This window comes from Parus major, chromosome 5, assembly GCF_001522545.3.
Source record: "Parus major isolate Abel chromosome 5, Parus_major1.1, whole genome shotgun sequence".
In the NCBI taxonomy this organism is placed as follows: Eukaryota; Metazoa; Chordata; class Aves; order Passeriformes; family Paridae; genus Parus; species Parus major.
This window is the reverse complement of record NC_031774.1, coordinates 24,745,858-24,766,801: the sequence shown is the minus strand read 5'-3', so window position 1 is coordinate 24,766,801 and position 20,944 is coordinate 24,745,858. Positions and strand designations below refer to the sequence as shown.

The 20,944-nt window shown below is 44.1% G+C and overlaps 1 protein-coding gene across 5 annotated transcripts in view; it reads right to left on the bottom strand.

The window, feature by feature from the left end:
• ITPKA (inositol-trisphosphate 3-kinase A) overlaps window positions 1-8,528 on the bottom strand; it is a 54,814-nt gene extending 46,286 nt beyond the window's left edge. For 3 of the 5 annotated variants that reach the window (XR_004498023.1, XR_004498022.1, XM_015630704.3), the window contains exons 1-2: window positions 7,822-8,525; window positions 7,413-7,463 (exon numbers count right to left, since the gene is read on the bottom strand). Coding sequence is in view for 3 of the 5 variants with exons in the window: in XM_015630704.3 (XP_015486190.1) it covers window positions 7,413-7,463; window positions 7,822-8,325 (555 nt within the window). In the remaining 2 variants the exon portion in view is untranslated. Of the gene's footprint in view, window positions 1-7,412; window positions 7,464-7,821 lie in introns of all 5 variants that reach the window. The other 2 variants (XM_019006999.2, XM_015630705.3) reach the window with 2 other exon arrangements.
• Between the last annotated feature and the right edge of the window lie 12,416 nt (window positions 8,529-20,944).

Here is a 20,944-nt window from a genome sequence, read left to right as displayed (position 1 = left end):
CTCCTCAAGCTCACCTCCTGCGCCTGGAGTGGGACGGCCCTCACAGCTGAGCTCCATCGATCTCTTGTGTGCCCACAACACTAGACTTAGACTAGCACCAGCATCTCAAAGGTGAGAAGTAGAAGTCTGCATTTGATTCAACACTCCACCACAGGAAGCAAACGAAGTAGAGCACAGAAAAGTAGTTCTGTCTTGAGTGAACATCACTAGAAAGAACCGCTGCAGCGTTCTCAACTATATGGAGCTGCTTGAAAAGAGCTGAGACACAAAGACAGCTGTGTTCTCTGTAGCAGCTCAGAGTAGTGAATGCACCTATAACTAAGACTGGATCACTTTATGTTGGGATGTGGCAGAGACCAGGAGACAAAATCAGTTATATTGATAATGAATGATGATTTCTTACCATCACTGAAAACAAAGACCTTCTCTCTCTATGCAATGTTCAATGTAATTTATCAAGAGACATTATTCTTATCACGTGGAAGTTGTACAAAGTATGTATGAAGTTGTAGGAAGCAGTTTCTGCTGATAGATCCCAAGTGAACTGCGCCATTCCCACTAACTCACACAGTTCTGCAAAATTGTTAATCCTCTGGATGAATCAGACACATTTCAGCACCAATGACACCCAGACATAACCTGTTTCTATACATATTCTTTATCACCTGTAATCACACCTCTGTTAGAATGTGGCTCATGTATAGATGAGGTCAGAAGTCTGAATAAGAATGGCAGAATGAAGTTAAATGTGAGTATAATAAATATGGTATTAGTGGGCTAATAGAGGTAAACATTTGAAAGTGTTTGCATCACTGTGTCACCTTACCTGGTTATTTCAGCCTGTAAATATGGAGTGCTCCTGGATTCTGGGTTAATGCCAAGCTCCCACAAAGCAGTGTCTGTGTCATGCTTGCTACAGTCACCAACTGGCCTGGAAAGTCTGTCCCAAGCTCTAAATCTGGATCGTGGCAAGTGCTGCTTCATATGAGCTGTCAATTTGTCTTTGGCTAACTTCTTCGCAAACTTGCCAAGGAATAGAAGATTTGCGAAGGAGCAACAATAGCCAGGCCTGATGGGTTCAGGGTAGGTTTCTATAGCATCAGTCTCACACCTCCATGTTTTGGAATGTAAAAGACTTCATTCCTTGTGAGAAGCTCAGCATTCATCAAATCCACTCAATGTACAAAAAATCCACTCAAATGCTGCTGGTTATGTGTTATCCCAGAAAGCATTCTCCATTACTGACTGGAATGAATCAGTTAAGCATTGGAAACAATACAGCAAAGTATTTGCTAGCCTGACACTGGATGAACAGGTAGCCTCTCACCCTTCCCTATGCTTTTGTTCAAAAGGACTTGATGGAGACTAACACCTGCTTCCACTCCCCTCCTTTTTTATGATATTTTTCCCCAGGTATGCTATGCTCTGGACAGACAATGCCATCTTACCCAATTTGTGAGCTTTTGAGATGAAGCTCTGCTGGTAGAGAAGAGCACTTAAAACTCAATTTAAACCTACGCTGTGCAAGATCCAAATTAACATGGACTGACAAGCCAATTTTCTCTGCCTCAGCCCCCTTTTGCTGCAAGAACTACCCCGACTGTGAAATAAGAGAAACAGACCCAACTGCTGCTGTACATCAGATCACCTTTTCTTTCCAAGATGTGTAAAGTTAACATTACTTTTTCTGCCACCACATTTTACAGATAATCACTACAAAATGCCATATGATGATCCTTAGTTTTTCTCGGCCCCTGCTAAACAAAACAGCTATTTACCACATAAATGCAATGTGCATTCTCAGCTTCCAACATTAAATTGCATCGCATTGTGAGCATTTAATCAAAACGATCTACTTTAACACATTCCATTTATAATAAACTTTAGATGTGAGTTGAGGTAATTTTTGAATATGTTAACTACCACACTAATTACATATGGTAATCAAATTAACCAGTTAAAAAATATTCACTCTAATCAAACCAATCTAACAGGGTAATAGTGTCAGAACCCAAAAATATACAGACATACAAAATTTCCAACCTACTGCTCCAGCTACTACCCTTATTCCTTTTAAGACTGGCATGGGTTTTCACAAATAAAATATAAAAAATAATATAAAAGAATAAAAATATACTTAGGTATGACCTGTTTAAATATGCATCACCCAGTGATGAGGAGTTGCTGTTACTTTTTCCCACCTTTCCAGTTGTAACAAGCACTATAAGGAGGTTTGAACTATAAAAGTGGACATACAGAGAAACTTCTACAACACACCCAACACAGCAGGTCCATAAGAAAAAGGTTATCACAGAGTTCTCTCAGCTTTAGACTGTATGCCCAAACAATATGTCCGTTAACATATGAGAAATGAAAATTATCAGAGTGAAATTGATTCAGAAGAGAAGAATCTTGTAATCTCTAAGTCACCATTTCAGCTATATCCAGAATTAGAAACTCTTATCTGATAAGGCATTTAATTGCCTCTCTCTCAACTGATTTGAGAAGTGCTAAGTCATTTCCTTATAGACAAGAATCCACATTTACTACTAAAAATTTACCATTAGACCTGATACTGCTGATGTTTCGATATACTCTACCACTGCGATGTACAGTGGTGAAGAATTCATGCACAAACTGAGAGATGGCTCTCAGTCCAGAGTTTTGTTCCAAGTTCTGTGCAAATACAGAACATTACTGCTGTTCACCTCAAATTTGTTCAATATACAATGGGAAGATTCCAGTACTACTTGGGACTATCATAAATCTGCATGTTTTTAGCAGCATGAAATGTATTCCATTAAAAGCAGCTGCTTCATGAGCAGAACACTAGAGAAGCTTAGTTTCTACTTCACTGGCATCTACTGTCCTGCACTCTTATCAGAGTATCTACAGCTTGTCACTGTCTTCTACAAACTTGTTCCAAAAACCCATCAACTTCCCTAATATTTCCACACCTCCTCATAACTTTCTCCCTTTCACCCCTGTGCCTCAACTAGCACCTTCCACATTCCCTAACCTCACCAGCCCACAGCACCGTATGATCCCTCCCATACTTTCTCCTAATTAGCCTCAGGAGAGGAGACACTACCTGCTGCAGCTGGATCCAGCATGGCAGCACCTATGGACTAGCCAATATGCCAATTTGCCAGTCAACAAGCCAAACAGAAGAGAGCTGTTAATATCCCTTAGGACCTTCTCCCCCCGAGAAGAAAAAGCATGACTTCTTTTGGTTTCCTCTTCCACCCAGTCTGACCTTTGTGAAACTTTAAAGAGCTCTTGAAGAAACTTTGAGATGTCTGTGCCGCTGCCAAATTTGGCTGAAACCTACTAAAGCAGTTGAAATTGAATTGATAGAGTGATTACACAAGCTTTCTTTCCTTTGGAGAGTAGGCTAAAATCCCATTAACAGTCTTACTTATGTCATCCCGTCATTCCTATTCTTTATTTAAAAATAACAATTTTATTCTACTGCATTAGCTTATGTAATCCACCCCTGAGCCAAAGTAGTTGAAACTTTCATTCTGTATTTATTAATTTATTTAGTTAGTTATCTATTAAGTGTGTGTGCTTTTCTATACACTTGCCCATTTTTAAGATACTTGATGCTATGAAAAATAACATCAAGAAGATCATTGAAACCAAACCAAATGCACTTCCCTAAAGAATATCCCCCAAAGTTTCTCGACTGGTATCACTGCAGGCAAGAACTGAACTGCTTTTTCTGTAGCAAACTGTCAGCTGTTCTCATGGTTACGGTTCCAGAAATTTGGAATGACAGGTCACAGTTATGAAAATGAGTAGATTTATTTGGCATGCTTCTATCCAGTAAATAACATTCTCCTATAAAGAGGACAAGAGGCTGCTGTACATTATCATGGTGTTTATTCTCTGTGAAAACCACTCTTCAAAGTCTCTGTCCCAACAAAGAAGGTGCTAACCAGACTTCGTACTTCTCAAAACTGCTCACTCACAGAATGAAGACAAAAATACGTAACTCATGTAGCCTCTCCATTACTATAAAGCCACCACTGATGTTTTCACTGCAAGATTCAGCTGTGTATATACACCTCTCAGACAGCATGAAGCAAGGCTACAAAAGCATGCTTCCCATTTAAATGTAGGAATGTTAGCTTTTGCCATAGGGTAAAATCTATTCTGTCAATTGGCTATTTAAAAAATAACCAATATTTCTTAAGTTAACTGCCAAGAGTTGCAAAGTTCCAAATATGGCATTATGCAGTTGCCATTAGCACAGCTTTGCACAATCGGTTTTCACTGAACTCCAATCTGAACAAACAGGACAGCAGCAGAATAGGCTTCTCTCATACTTTCAGCCCTCCATTGCTGGAAGGGTCTTCCTTCAGGAAAGCCTGGACAGCCCAATTTCAAAGCCTCTGCTAATTACTGCAAAATGGCATGAATAACTTATGCAGAGAAACTGGAACACCACCCACTGAGCTTCTCTCAAAGGTGGGCCTGCCCAGATGCGAAAAGCACTTTGTCCCAGCGAACAGCACTTCATCCCAGCGGAGCCAGGCTGGCACTGCACTGTCATCCTCAGCCATCGGCCCCAAGGTATTCACTGCCCCCACACGGGCCCTAACACTCCAGGGACATGCCCACGTACTGTTCTCAAGAAGAAACAAAAATCATCGTCATGATGTGTCAATCCATCCAACCCCAAATGCTCTGCGAAATACTTAACTGAATCACTCATCCTCTTGGAAAGTTGTTTGCCAAGTGAACTACCAAGGAGAGCTGTCCTCCAAGGTATACAGAGACAGCACTCCCAAGCATACGAGCCTGAGATTTAAGGCCTGAGAACTCCAGGGCAACAAGTCCTGGACACAGAGCCTCTTGAGCTTCCCATCTCACACACAGTCCTGCACAGGCAGCTTGAGAGCCCAGAATATTTCAGACTCAACTGCATCTTGATCTCCAGGTCAACAGTAGAGAGGCCTAGGAGGGCCTTCTTCAACTTAGGTCTCAAGTTCCTGGGTCTCCAGATGGAAGCCTTGAAGCTCTGATAACAGGAATATTATCAGAACTTCTACTCCCACAGTTGAGGATTTGGGCAAATTTCCAAGGTCCCTGGTAGGCATTGGGGAGCCTGGTAGGCTTGACAACCCAGCAGTTCTCTGAGCACTGGTCTGAGCTTAATCATAAGGTGCCAGGCTCCAAATTAACTTCTAATATTTCCTGAGAAAAGTCTCAGGGAGGTCCCCAATACAAGAGAGGTTTTAAAATGTCAACATTTCCCATGAATTGGGAAGCAGTAATTTTGGCGCACCTCTGATTTGAATTTCCTTCAGAAAAGTCTCTATGCTTTATGTTCCGCTCTTAGAACAAGCCTTCACCTATTAAAATACACTGAAAACAATAAATATGAATAAAATGTTCCAGACTGCCTCTAAATAAAATCTTAAAAATATAAAACCATTCCACAGGTTATCCTAAAATTTGCAGTTCTTTCCACTTGCATGTGCGTGCCTTGAACTCAAAGCCTTCCGTCCTAAAACAAACATTCATCCTGCCTCAAGATTTATGATCTGAAGGGACACATCCTGTAAGGCTGAACCCCCAGAGGTTCAAAGCATAGACTCCAACTTTGGCATGGTATGAAGTCACTGCTTTGCTGAAGAAACAAGACTGGACAGCATTGTCCAATACCAAAAGACATCAATCACCAGAACTGTCCTGGATGCCTCTGGGTATTGGTGAGAAAACAGTAAGGCCACCTGAGATGAAGGGCAGTGAACCTGACCGCAGGAGAAACAGCAGCTTCCTGTATTTCAGCTCTTGGTGGGTAATGCAGCAAGTTAGGGAAGGATGAACCATGCAAGCAGTCACTGAGCAGGTGAGCCCATATATTAGGTAGTGCCATGAAGCTCTGCTCGTTTAGAGTCCTAGGTACCAGTCCCTGCTCTGGTTTCACAACTTGCCACAGAAGCGATAATGAGAGAAAGTAAATCAGTTCCTGGTGCACAGTTTTCCCCATATTCCCCTACACAGCAGGTACGGAAATGTAACTCAGCCTTTTAAAACATCAAGTATTTTACCTATGTTGAGGGAATACTTACTTTACCAAGGAGGCATTAAACAGTCCTGCAGCTGCACTCTGGAAAACTGCAAAAACTTTTTCAGGAACTGAGTTATTATAATACGATCAAAGTTCTCATTTTCCCCACACACCTAAATGAACAGAACAGTCTCTCAGAGTTTAATTTATAATATGGGTATTTTTAGTTTGTCTATAAATCAATGTTAGAGATCTCCTTCTTTTAATATTTTATTTTCTTGTAATTAAAAGGTGACTATAAAGTCTTCCTAGAAGATAGTACCACTCACATGATACTGCATGTCAGACTACAGAGAAGGATACACTCCCAATCACTTGGGTCTCAATACTGTATTTAGTACCAATGATTTAGGAGATGCAGAAGCATAACCTTTGAGGCAGCACAGCTTCTCATCTGAAGAATCAGTTTTGCTTCAGTCTATATTCACACAGTTTAACCAGCTGCCACAATGCCATCCCAGAGTTCTCTTACTGCTGAAGCGTCATCACTTAATTCTTGCTCCCCATTAACCACACATACTGCCAGAACAAGGATATTGAGTCAAATGATCCTATGGGCCTTTATTATCTTTAATTTCTGTTCTTCTGATACTTTCACAAAATCGTATAGCATGTATTTTAGAAAAGAAAGCAAAACAACAGTAATTTTTTTCCCCTGCAAACCAGATTCTATCTCAGAATCAAAAGTACAAACTAAGTATTATTATTATTACAGGTTTCTTGATACTCAAAATGACAAAGTACAAAACCCTTTTGTTTTTTTCTCTTCCAAAATCAGGCCACAAGTTGATGCAAAGAAAACCAATATCGTGCATAGCATAGTTCCTGTACTATGTGTCCTTTAAAGTAGCAAACCCACAATTACCATGAGAAAAGTCCAGCTGGAGGTATCACCTACAAGTTGCATTACTTCTTCTTTATACCTTTTTTATCAAAGCATATGTTCTGCTTGAAAACAATTCAGCACCAATGAGTTGGCAGTAGAACAACAACTTAAGCAGTGGTGTCAATGAAGGTGGGAGGGGGAATTCACTAAAGCTACATTTTTCAGGCACAAAAGCCTGAGAAGCACGCTGTATGGAGTCAGGCAAATATACATCAAAGATCATGAAAAAGCAACTAACTATATGCCTTCAAAAGTGCACTTCATGGATGAAAGCTGCCAAATTACAGAGGGGATTTACTGAGAAGAATGTGTTGCTGCCAGAATGGACAAAAGCATGCATTCTATCCATTCCAAGCTCCTCCCCATCTCCTGTCATGCTCACAGCAAGAAGCGGCTCAAAAATTGACAACCACAGACTCCAAGACTGAAAGAGACAAAAAATACCTGCTGGGAAATGCCTGGAAAAATTTTATTTTGAGCATCTGACACAGGAGACTGGAAAAAAGAAAAAAAAACAACCCACTTATGATCAAAAAACATCTCCTCATATTCTTGGGACATAAAGTACAATTCCACAGCAGAAAGAAACAGCGCACACCTGGTCGGGCTTTTTAGCAGCCCACGTGCAGAAGCGCTTTTCCAACAGGCGCAGCAGCCCGTGCACGGCAGCGCACTGCTGCCGGCCCAGGACAGGAGTTTCCCGGAGTTTGCGTGGAGTTGGGTCACGGAAACCTCACTCCAAGCGGGAGCATCTGGTGGCCCCTGAAGCCAGGGAGGCGCCCAGCTGCCCGGCCAAGCTGGTCCGGGGAGGGGATAGCGCGTCCTGGTCGAACCTCTCACCCCGCGCCCCTACCTGGCTCGTGTCCTCGCCGTGCTCCAAGTGCACGATGCCCTGGCTCCTACACTCCGTGTCGCTCAGCACGTCGTCCTCCGAGTCCTCCAGGAGGGACGAGGAGCCGGTGGAGGAGACCGAGGAGTTGGACAGCCTGCGGGACTGCAGGTGCAGCGAGCTGCCCGTCCTCAGCCCGCCGCCCTCCGGCCGCGCCGGCCGCGCCTGGGGGCTGCCCTGCGCCTCCTCGCTCTCCTCGGCGGTGACGGTGAGCCGGGGGATGACGGGCGGCAGAACCCCGTTCGGGGGTCGGCAGCCCCTCTTCGGCCGGTCGGGCAGCTGACGGGCGGCGGCAGCGGCGACGGCGGCGCAGCGAGCCTCGAAGAGGGAGCAGAGCTCCCCCACGGTCAGCCGCTTAGCCCGGCTGAGCTCCGGGCTGCTGTGCAGCCCCGCGCGGGGCTCCATGGCGGGGTCGGCGCCGGGCGCCTGCCGAGCAGCGCTCCAGGACCGGCGGCCGGAGGCGCGCATGGGGGAGCGCCGCGCCGCCGCCGGGGAAACTTCTTTGTGGCTCAGTCAGCCTCCCGCGGCTGCCCGGAGCCCGGCGGAGAGGCGCATCTCCAGCCCGCCCTGCCCGGGCAGCTCTGAGTCACCCGCGGCGACAGCCGGAGGCTGCTACCGTGCCCGCTGACCCGGCGCCAGGGCCATGGGGGCGCGCTGAGCCCGCCCGATCGCCCGCCCGCCGCCACCGCCCCGCTCCGCCTCGGCGCTGAGGGGAGGAGCGAATCGAATCGAATCGCATGGAGTCGAGTCGAGTCGCGCCGCGGGAGCCCCTGCCCGCCCCTTCCCGCCGCCGTCACCACCACCCTTTTGGTTTCGCTTTCCCTGCGGCGGCCCCCGGGGAGCGGCCTGGGGGTGTCCCGGTGCCTGTCCGGGTGTGGCGGCCCCCGCCCGCCTTACCTCCGCTCCCGCCCGCCGCCCCTCGCCGGGCCGCGGCTCCCCGGGCACGGCGGCTGCGCAGCCCGGCGCGCCCCGGCCGCCCGCGGGCCGGAGGGGCGGCGCGGCCCCACAGCCCACCCCCGGCTGGGGACGCGGCGGAGGTGGCCTTTGACCCGCCCCGGGGGCCCCTCAGGGCTGCGTGTGGCGGCCCGCGTGTGACCGTCCCCTCGGTGCACGCTGACACCGGCGGCACCTCCAGGCCTCCGCGGCTTCCTGGGGTGGCTCAGCGGACCCCGCGGGGGCGGGGGTGTGACTGGGCTGTCACCAGCCCGCGGGGACCCGGTGGCCGTGCCTGAGTGACCCGTGCGCCGTGCCAGCAGCTGCGGGCGCTCCCCCGGCGGGCTACGAGCGGCGTGGGACGGGGGCTTGGGGCAGCGCCGGCCTCCCGGGAACTGGCTGTCAGTCAGAGCCTTGCCTACGGAGCCGTGCTCAATCAGATTCCCTTAAGCCGCCGGTTGCTGCGATACCCCCGCCCCCTTTATGAACGAATTTCAGCGTTTGACACCCCCGGCCTTGGTACTTCTTGCCTGCTTCACTCCCACTCTTTACCTAAAATGTAACCCGTGCTGGGCTGCGCCATGTGTTGTAATTGTAGCTATTAGGACCTTTGGAACAGGAAAGGCGTTCTACCGTAGGTTTACATCAGCTGAAACGACTGCTAAAATTAATAATTTTGGAACCAAATGCTAATGTCTTCAGCTGAGTTTTTGCTCATTTATCTCATTGTTTCCTTGTACTCTCCCATCTGTCTCTCACCATCTGCTCTCTCTTGCCTGGTTGGGAGCTCCACACCCAACGCCGTCCCAGCCCGGGCCACGGCTGGGACTCCTCCCTCCGGTGATGCTATAAATGCCTTGCTAACTTGTCCTGTGGTTCGGTCAGATTATTGGCTGCAGTTGATTATTTTACAGCCTGATCTGGTAGGTTACCTTTGAAAAAGCCTGTTCCAAAAGGCACCACACAACGTGCCTTCTCCTGAGGTGGCTCACTGTGCTTCTCGCAGGGCCCACAGCTTGTGAATGCTCAGCAGCAGACAGAAAGGCAGCTGGGAAACTTCATAAATAATCTGTCATCTTTGCACACTTTTCTGAAACTAGGTGGTGCCTAGACAAGTATTTGGAGAGTCTTGATTTTTAGCTTATGAAAAACAGTGGCCAATCCTTGTGGTGGACTTAGTTTTGTGCAGAAGCCATTGTGGGAGTTCTCCCAAGGTGTATGTGATGGGGGAGGCAGGGCTGACAGCTACCGCCAAATTATGTGAAAACACAACCAGTAAAGTGCACTGTAAAACGGTTGGCAGTGCAACTTTTCTCCAACAGGCAGTGAGAACACCAAAGCACCTGTAGGAGGGTGTTCCTTCATGGCAGGAACATGTAATGGATTCATATTTTTTCTGAAAGAGGGTAGTCACTGCTTTTATTATTAATTTTGCAATTAGTTTCAAATTTCATGTAGCAGAAAGGCAGTCTCAAAACATGAAAATTGGTTAGACCTAGTATATACCTAAAGTCATAACAGTTCAATCAAAAGCATGATTTTACAATTGATGGTTTTATAACAATACTCACAGTAATAAATTTATAGATAGAGCAGAAAATGCAGAGGGTAGTTTTAAATGGGTATTCAAGATTATACACACACATAAGCTGGACCCATGTAACTCTTTTATGAGTTACTGTGGCAGCTTCTGGCTGTAGATAAGCAAGCTGGAAAAACATATTTATTCACAGGAGAGGTGTTATGTGTAAGCTTTCACAGGGCAAACAGGAGCCTTTCAGGAGAGCCCTGCTGCATGTGGAAGGACATTTCGGTTTCCAGTCTCTTTTAGCCGTTGCTCTGTCTGCTGATTCTGCAATTACAAGATTAAGTGTGGTCTATGATGAGGAAACCTTATTTAGGAAACCTTAACCTTGGCAACGGTTCTGGGACTACCAACTCAGATCAGTTATAAAATATAATTTAAAAGATTTTACTTTCAACTAATGAAGATGGGAACAAAAACACACATTGTAATCTTAATGAGTACATGTATAAAAATTGTGCTTTTATAATATTGATTAGTGATGATTGCTTGGATAAGGTTAGATAGGTTTAATTGACTTCATTTATAGCACATCTGCTCTAGAGACATACTGGGCTCTGAAGTTTACATAAGATTTAACTCAAAATCTTTCAAAGCTACCCAGAGAATAAAGAGATTCTTCTGTCAGTATCACCACATTTCCTTGTAAGTGTACAGCTGTTTTAACAAATGGAATGGTAGTGTCTGAATCTCTGTGTCCTGACCAAGTGCTGGTGACTTGTACTTTTCGCTTGTGAAATCCTGCATTCCTGACAGGACGGAGCTGCCTGCGTCCACTGGTGATGCTTGCCAAGAGTTGGCTCTGATAAGATACAGATAAATATGTCCCTGTTGTACAGATGGCTGAACTGATAGACTGTACATGAGTTGACTACAGACATATAGTTAGGGGCAGGAACAGGGAGCTTCAAATTTGCTCTGTGCTACTGCAAACGCCAGGTCACGTTCCCACCTCCAGGGGTGATGCGTTTTGCTTATTGCAGTCATTCTGGCTCATATCGGTACTGCTGCACACTGCCAGGGTTTCACATTTCACACACGCCTGCTACAAAACCAGCTTTCTGCTTTTATTTATATTGGCAAAAATAAAAGCCTATTTTATTCCCATGAAATCCTTTTCTAAACATTGTTATCATTAACATATTGCTTATTTCTACTTCCTTTCGGTTTGCGTTCCCATAGGCTGTCTAAGCCTTGACGATACAGAGGCAAAGATGTGATGGACATTTCTGAATAGATTAGAAAGGTTTTGTGAAGACAACAGTTTAAAAATGATCTAGAGAGGAGCCTTGAGTTTACCTTGGCCTGTGTAGTACACACATAATTTTTCACTGCCCACCTGAGATTTCTCAGAGACCTTAGAGCATGACAGCTGAGAAACGCCACCTTCTTCAATTCCATGCTGAGCATGACCTCAGAATGCCTGAGAGGTACTTGAGAGCTACAATTTGCAAGTCTCTCTTGGATGCAACAAACACAAACATTTATTAGTAGTTACCATAACTCTTTCAGGGTATAGCTGGGGAGAAAAAGAGTTGGGCGTGGTTTTATACAGAAAGGCCCTTTTTCCAGAACTGGAAGAAAGGCACATGGCACAAGTGCTGGCTGTGCCTAAGGGGAGATCCCAACTCGCCCACAGCCATTCATGCCTGAGGCAGAGTTTCCCCTCCGTGGCTGAGATGAAAAGCACATCTCTTCCTGGGAAGCCAAGGGGGGAAGCAGTGGGTGGGCTGCCTGCCTCTCAGGAGTGGTGTCAGGAGCAGCTGTGCCAGGGAATGATGCTTCTCTGCACAGAGGGGGTGGGAGCAGGGCAAGTGGTGGCATGGCCAGCCTGGTGGAGCTGGCAGAGGAGTGGCAGCAGGGACAGCAGGCAGCCTCAGTGGCTCATCACCAGCTCCAAAGGGTCTGGGGACCCTGGCTGTGTGTTTTAGTTGTCCTGTCTTTGCTGCTCATTAGACAAAGTGAGCAAGTTAGTGCATGTTAGTTACACTCACATCCTCTTTTTGTCATAGAAACACAACCAGATCAAATTTTGCAAGTTCACAGCTGCTGCATGCAAGAGGAGGATGAGACCCCAAACACGGGTCATATGATGTTAAAACAATTGTTGCAATAAATGGGAGCGCTTTGGGATTTATTTTTGTAGGCTATTTGCCAAATTTCTCTATGCAAAACATTTATATATTTTTGATATAGAGTCTGGACACATAATAAATGAAAGCTATATTAAAAAAGATAAAAATGGGGGAATGTTTTTTACCTAAGAAGAAGCAAAACTGTAACTGATCTAAGTGGATGGATCAGACGAACCTGAGAGACAATGAACTATGAAGGTCCCCTCGTGGCTGGGATTAAAATTACATTTCCAAGTCACGCCTGCACAAAGTACCTCCGACTATTCAGCTGCCTCACACTTAAAACTGAAGAGAGGGAGACAACACACCTCAGGCATAGTCAGATGCCACTGCCCCCTTGGAAAAATGGGTGCAAGTGTTTGAGATCACGAGGTGATAGGTGTGACAGTGAGAAAGGACACAAAGGATCAGGCCACAGGGGAGGAAGGAGTGTGCACAGCACCCCTGCTAACAAAATGTCTGCTGGCATATAGAGCATAGGCTTACTCTGTTGGGAAGGGTAGGGGAGAACTCTGGAAATGAAAGAGCTACACAGGAGGTAAAGGTCAACACAGAGGGGGAAAAACCTGGAAGAAAAAACATTTTTCTCCCACATCTGTACCATCTCATGCTGCAGGCAGTTGCTGTTCTTCATCATGAAGGAGGAGAAATGCCTTTTCTTCTCACTTCCCTCTCACTACTTTTATCCCTCACATTCTTCCTGCTGGACTAGGGGCCAGCATATCCAGGGAAAAAAATAAAATGGGGGAGGAGAAAAGGTCCCAGGTATGGTATTCTATGACAGGAAATGTGTGCTGAAAGGAGCAACCAGGTAGCAGCATCACTGGCTGCAGGTTGTTGGTTTGGCATGTGAATTGTGTTCTCCCTCCTTAACATTCCCACAGCTCCACAGAAGAGCATCTGAGATACTTTCATGGTTTCTGCTTATGTTTTCCCTGTTCTTGCCTTAAATAAAAAATATTTATCTTCCACAGCTGGCATTTTAGCAAAAAATCCACACAAATTTTTTTAACATAATAAAAGGAGTTCTTGCTACCATTTGTTTGAGATGATTACAGGTAACACTCCCTAACAAACATGTTCCTCTTGGTGAGCTGATTGTGAGAACTTCAAAATAAAGGTTTGATTTAAAGGTAATTACTCCAGTGAAGCCATTTCTTAGCTTTACACTTCAAGTAAGCACAGTTGTTATTTTTGACTAGTCACTTGCAACCCCTCAGAACACTGGGATGTATTTTCCTGTATTTATGGTGATGTTTACATCAAATTTTGTGGACTTACACATGGTTTATAATAGTGTAAAAATTGTGAATACAAACAGACTTCTTCAAGAAGTTTAATTTCACCTGTTCATCCTGCAATCTGTGGGTGTGCTTAAGGAACAAATCACGGTTCTTCCCCATCGTTAAAAGACATCTTCAGCAAAAGACTATTCCACTTCTGAGACATTTAAAGGAATAAACTATTGTGGTGGTTTGGCCCTGGCTGGATGTCAGGTGCCCACCAAAGCCACTCTATTACTCTCCTCCTCAACTATACAGGGAGGAGAAAATATAGTAAAAAGTCATGTGCTGAGATAAGGCCAGGGACAGATCACTTGCTGGTTACCATCACAAGCAAAACAAACTCAACTTGGAGAAATTAATTGATTGTTACTTGATATTGGACTAAGACAATGAGAAGTGAAACAAAACTTTAAAAATCACCTTTCCCCACCCCTTCCTTCTTCCTGGCCTTTATTTTATTCTCAATTCTCTATCTTGCCCCCACCAGAGACACCAGGAGACAGGAATGGGGGTTATGGTCAGTTCATCACATGGTTTCTGCTGCTGTCCTCCTCAGGAGAAAGACACCTTCCCCTGCTCCGTTGTGAGGTCTCACAGGTGACAGTCCTCCACAAACTTCTTCAACACAAGTCCTTCCCACAGACCACAGTTCTTCATAAACTGCTCCAGTTTGGGTCCTTTTCCATGAGTTTCAGTCCTTCAAGAACAGTGTCCAACCTGGATCTGCCACAGGGTCACAGGTCCAACCAGCAAAGCTGCTCCAGCATGGGCTGCCCAAGTTCTGCCAGGAGCCTGCTTCAACCTGGGCTTCCCAGCAGATCACAGCCTCCTTTGGGCACCCACCTGCTCCAGCACTGGGGTCTCCAGGGCTGCAGGAGGATCTCTGCACACCCATTGACCTGCCTGGGCTGCAGGGACACATCTGTCCCACCGTGGTCTGCACCATGGGCTGCAGGGAAATCTCAGCTTCAGTTCCTGGAGCACCTCCCATCCCTCCTTCTGCACTGACCTTGGTGTCTGTGCAGTTGTTTCTCTCACATATTCTCACTTCTCTTTTCTGTGTCTTCAAGTACTTTTGCACAGTAACATTTTATTCCTTCTCAATTGTGTTATCCCAGAAGCACATCTACCATCACTGCCCGGCCCAGCCTCAGCCAACAGAAGATCTGTCTTGGAGCTGGGTGGCGTTGTCTCTGTCAGACACAGGGAAATCTTCTGGCAGCTTCTCAAAGAAGCCCCCTCCTGTAGCCCCATATATACAAACCCAATACAATTATAAAAACCTCAGTAGATTATGAAAAAACCCCAAAAAACCCAAGAAAACACACTGAAAGTCAGAAATAACTAGATTGTAATGAAGATTAAAGCTAAATATAATATTTTCTACAAAAAACATCACTACTATTATTTATTACAACAATCTGGCATAGTAGCTGAATTGAAACAGTCTTTCTAATGGTGTTACTACACAAATGTGGCCAAAAATTTATATTTCAGCAGTCACAGGCTTTTATTTCCCTTTTCAAGACGGAAATCTCTGGAAAACTCTTAAAACTTTTTATTGAATAATTGACTGCCTCAATGCTGGAGGAAGAGAAGTTTAGTACACTAATATTTCTTTGTCCACACAGTTTGCCTTGCAAGTTCATTTGACAGTGCTGCATTAAGAGTCAAACACATCCTGAAAAGTCACAGACACACCCTAGTGAGAATAATGACACCACATGAATGTATATTTAAGAAAAAACGCTAAACGGGAGTAACTACTAAGCAACAAACAAGCAGCTTTGTTTTATTTTAAGCGTCTGGTTTGTGCTTGTGCCAAATGACTCCAAATGGTTTGTAGAGGGTTAAAAAATAAAGGCTGAGAGGCAGATCCCGGGCCCGTTCAGCACCGCGGACAGCTCAGGGTCCTGGGCCGGCCACACGACACCTCCGTGCGGGCTGCCGAGAGCTCGCTGCGGTAGTGCCAGACACTGGAGGGCTATTGGTACCACAGCAGAGTCTAAAACCAACCCAAAACCTAATGTTTGTACTCCGTTATGCTTGTAGTTCTGTCTTCAAAACAGGGAACCCATGTTTTGTCATTTTGAAATCCCCAACACTACTGCCACTAGTAATGCCTTTAAAAAATGTCTGGTAAGGGTCTTAAACAGTGTCCTGGATTGGGCTGGGATAGAGTTAGTTTTCTTCCTAGTAACTGGTACAGTGCTGGGTTTGGGATTTAGTATGAGAATAATGTTGACAACACACTGTTTTGGCTGTTGCTGAGTAGAACTTACCCTAAGCCAAGGAATTTTCTGTTTCCCAGGCTCTCCCAGTGAGGAGGTGCAGGAGCAGCTGGGCAGGGGTGAAACACGGCCAGGCCAGCTGACCCAAACTGGCCAAAGGGTCAGCTCTGACCACACCATAGAACATCATACCCAGTATATAAACTGGGGGGAGCTGGCCAGCAGGTGTCTTTGTCTCTGCTGCTTCCACCATTGCTAAGAGCACACAGAGTTCTCTTTAGTAACTAAACTGGGACTGTAGATCATTAGATGGGGTTTCCATCTGTTTCTTTTTCCAAGAGAGCAGATTGCTAGAAAAAAAGACACTGTAAACAAGACAAATAAACCAACCATTCTTCCTTGGAAGGAACTGCATTATTATGAGTCAGGGGTAGCCAATCTTTCAGCAAATTCTTCTAATTTCTCTGACCAATAACACCTCCAACCTCCTGATCTCTAGGTGTTTCCCACTGTTTTGTCTTTTCCGGTGGGACTAGTTGCACAATTTGTCAACAGTGATAAAGAAAGTAGCCTTACAGAAATACTAGGGGAAAAATAGTCCATGCTTTTACTGGCGTAAAAAGATATTAACATAGCATTTAACATCAAGGAAAAAAATACAGCCAAATGAAGAGAAAATGTCAGAGGCATTTTATTCATGCATCCAATGCATCATTGCCTCAGGTTAGTATGATTTTGCTAGGCTGCCTGATGATTAAACAGGAAGCAAAGAAAAACACACATCCTCTTTGAAAAGCAAAGAGAAGACCTCTGTTTCCCTAATGGGGTTGTTATCAACCCAAAGAAATATTTTTGGGGCTTTGCTTTACAAAGCTGATAAGAGTGGTTATTAGTTAGTTATGATATTTAATAACTGGACACTAATATTTTTGTAGGGTTTTTTTTTCCTGTATATCAATTGGAGTAATAATGAATCCTATTTCTCTTATAATGTTATTAGAGTTCTTGCCAAAGAGCTTGAGAAATTGCCTCTGAGGGCATAAACACCTTCAGAAATGAAAAGGCTGGGATGAGATGATACAGGGACACTGCAGTTTGTTTGCTGGATTTCATTTTCATTCTAGGAATTGCATTTTCCTCATAGGCAGTTTCCTGTAATTGTCAGGAAAAAATTTTCGTTTTGATACACATGCATATGGATTCCTGGAAAATAATGTTATTTCAGCTTTTATCATGTTCAGCAGAACTTTGGCTGAAATTAATAATGGAGGCATTGAGTTGCACTTTACACAGAAAATTTCTAATGACAGGTTACATATTCATATGTAACCATACACCATACCTGTGTTCCAGGTTGTCAAATAAAGATAAAACTCATAAAGAGATATTCAGAGAGACTGAAAGGATAAACATCTTCCAGAAACAATGGCAGAGGGAAATCACAGCACACAAAAGAAAATCCCTTTCCAAATATAATTAAGTGAATGCTAACTGTCTTCATGAATAATTTTATATAAAGTTGAACCATAAAGTTCAGTTGGAGATTAATTATAAATCAAATTCATAATTCCATATTTTGCTGCCCAATTACTGGCCAGAAAAAAATTTAACAAAGGTAGTCTTTCCTCATGGAAGAAGCTAAATGCAGTATAGAAACAAGAAGTTCTTGCTGGAACAGCACAGTGTAACTTCCAAACTTCCTGCGTCAGCAGCTGGTCAGTCAGTCCTCACCACCCAGCAAGTTAAGGAGAAAAGCTTGTGGTGAACCTGAAAAAAAACTACTGGGAAAAAAAGCCACTAGTGGCCAAGATGAAGCTGAATTCTTGTTCCAGGGAAAGAGGAAGAAAATCAGAGGGAGAAGGGGAGAGTAGAAGAGAGTGAGAAAGAACAGGCATGAGAGTTTTGAGATTAAAGACTTCAGGGGAAAATAAATATATATATACATATATGTAATTGAAACATAGCACCCATCGAGGACCTCTCCTCGGGCGAGCCTCCCTTGCCGAGCCCCTTTGGCCACCAGATGGCCCCATATGGACGCGGATGATAATTGGTTACTTGCTCCAAAGACTTGGGGTGTTTCAATGTTTGTTTCCAAGGATCCTAGCTGTCCAGCAGGGAAACAAACCTAAACGTCCAAAAGTCTGGCCTCATGAGGCTGGAGAGTTTGAACAGTCCAGGTTCAAGAGGTCTGATCAGAGTACACGTCTCAAGTCTGGGATGTTTTTCATGGAGTATCATGGTTCAGTTTTTAAATCACAGTAAGTGACTTGTTCCTACAAGGGTTGGCATTGAACTAGCACTGAATTGACAGTACAAGTGGGAACCTAATAATATGTGACATACCTGGGTTCATACTTTCAATCTATGTGACATATGTAAAGTCACAGGTTTGCACTGGGTGCTCCAGGAGAGCTGGAAACCACCTGGAGCTGAGAATTAGAATCAGTAGAGAATTCACAGGAGGGCAGCACAGATGAACAGAAATGAGACATTACCAGTGTGCAAAGCCTGGAAAATCTGCTTGCTAAGCTGTTTGACAAAGAGCTTTGTTGGCCAGTTGCAGGCAGCAGCTGACATTGTGGGCAGGGTCCTGAGTAAAAGTTCCTAGCCAGAAGCTATCTTCAGGATAATAATCTGCTTATATTAATTTGATTGCTTTTTTCCTGGGTTTGTTTCTTACATGTGCTGTCTTCCTGAGATAGGATGGATCTGAAGTCAATTGTTTAATGTTCAGATGTCAGGTGCATTCTCTCTTAAATTCATCTCTATACTTTCCCGTGCTTATTACAAGCTAAAAATCTTAAGAGGCTCTTTCACTGTGCAGGCTGAGAACCAATCTTAACTGATTTCTGAGGGTGAAAAAACTTAACCCTGCTGAGAATGATGGCCCCTTGTGAGAGAGGATTTTCCTGGCGCTTTTGATGTATGATTAACAGAGGCCTCTGAAACCTGATGTAAATACCAAAAAGAGCTTTCTTCCTTAAGCACTAAACCTATCTGAATAGAAGATGAGTTTATTTTTAAGTGTGGGGTGGAATGCCCTCAAAACATCTATCACTTTATATTTACATCTCAGTTTGTAGTAGGTAATATCTCGCACAAGACTTCTGAAAATAGTTGCAATACATCCAGCAACATTCACCTGGCAACAAGCTGTGCCTGAGTAAATCAGCATCTGCAGCACCTGTTTGGAGGCCCCCAGCTGGGAACTCAGCAGGAGTCCATCCACGCAATTCAGGTGAATACTGAAGAAGGGATCTGGGCAAAAAATGGAGGACAACGCAATCAAGTGAGGTAAGAGTTGGAATATTAGTCATAGATTTGTACATAAAAAGCTTTCTTCCTAGTTCTGCTACATAATAGAAATATAAACTGGAGTATGCCTATCTGGATTTGGGTACTCAAGCTAAGTTCTGCTCTGAGCACCACTTGTGGCTGGATTATTGCACCTTTGGTGGGACTCCACAGATGCTGCATAACCTTGTTAACAATGGCTTCACAGGATGGAATGAGACTTTTTGAGAAAACTCTTTCATCTTGCTAAGCTTTGGTACATCTCGAAAAAAAGCCATAATCATGGTCCTGAAGATGTAAAGGAAGTGTTCTTGTAGTGGTGAGCAAAGGTGAGGTGCAGATGGGTAACGCTGAAACAGTGTGGAGCCATTTCCTTTTCACAGACCTGATCCTGTTATGCATCACTCATTTTTGCTCTGCTGATTCATTTGGAATTTCAGTCTCAGTATAGTGACTGAGATTTATGATCACTTGAGCTTTTCCTATAAAAAGAGTTCTTACTAGAAGCAGCATTGTAACTGCCCCCTGTGTACCTTCGACACCCGTTCAGGACTTGCAAGAGGAAATTCCTGAAATTCCAGGCATTTCTATGAGCTAAATTCTCTGCCTGTTTTAATTTTGTTTGGTTTACATTGATTTATGTATGTCACCAAATTCAATTACTTTTTGTTTTATACTAAAACATGTCCTAAATTATAATACAGGAAGGAAGAGAGGTAAGAACTGCTGTGACAGAGAGAAATCATGTCAGGCTAAAGGCAGGATCATGGAGTGTTGGTGCCTTTTTCTTTTCCTGTTTTCTTTTCTTTTTCTATTTTTATGACAGAAAAGACAATAAAACCTGGTTATGATCAAGCTTAAAGCTTTTGACTTGTAAACACTCCAAACACAGGAATGCAATCACCTCATGGCTCTGAGCAGTGAGCACTGCAGTTTGTCTGATGTTCAATGGCTTGCATGGGCGGTGTTTCCTCCTCTTCTTCCCATTAGTCTGAGACATGCCTGTGGAACAATCAACACTTGAAGTTTCATTGCTCACACTTTTTATTCTGCTCACAGTTGTGCTGCTCTTTGAAGTTCTCTGAGCAAGAAACCACTAATCACAATTTACCTGTTAAAACACATGTTCAAAACTCTGTGAAAAATTAGGACTGCTTGCAGGCAGAATAATTGTTTTTAAAGTGGAAGAAACAACTTCTTCAAGGAGCAGCTGGTGACATGGTCTCCACTGCTGACATACACTGATCATCTGTTAGATCTGTTATAATTCCATGAAGAAAGTGTGACGTCAGGTTTGTGGATACCTATCTTGAAAGTGTGTGTGAGGATTTCCATGAGAGTGGGAAAAGTGTCTTATTTTCTCACTGCTGATAGGTAGATTTGTGGGAAAGATGCAAGCTTGACTTTGCAAGGTTTTTTCTTTCTCTTCCTTTTTTTTCCACTTATTTGAATTTTTTCTCCAAACTGGAGAAATAAATATGCATTAGTATTTAATAATTGTTTCAATTCTTTCAAATTTCTGTGAGGCAGGCATATATTAATATAGCAAAACAAAGGCAAGCAGCTTTGTATTGGTTGTTGTCTAATAGTGTGTGGCCTTTGTTTTAATTTGATAGAACA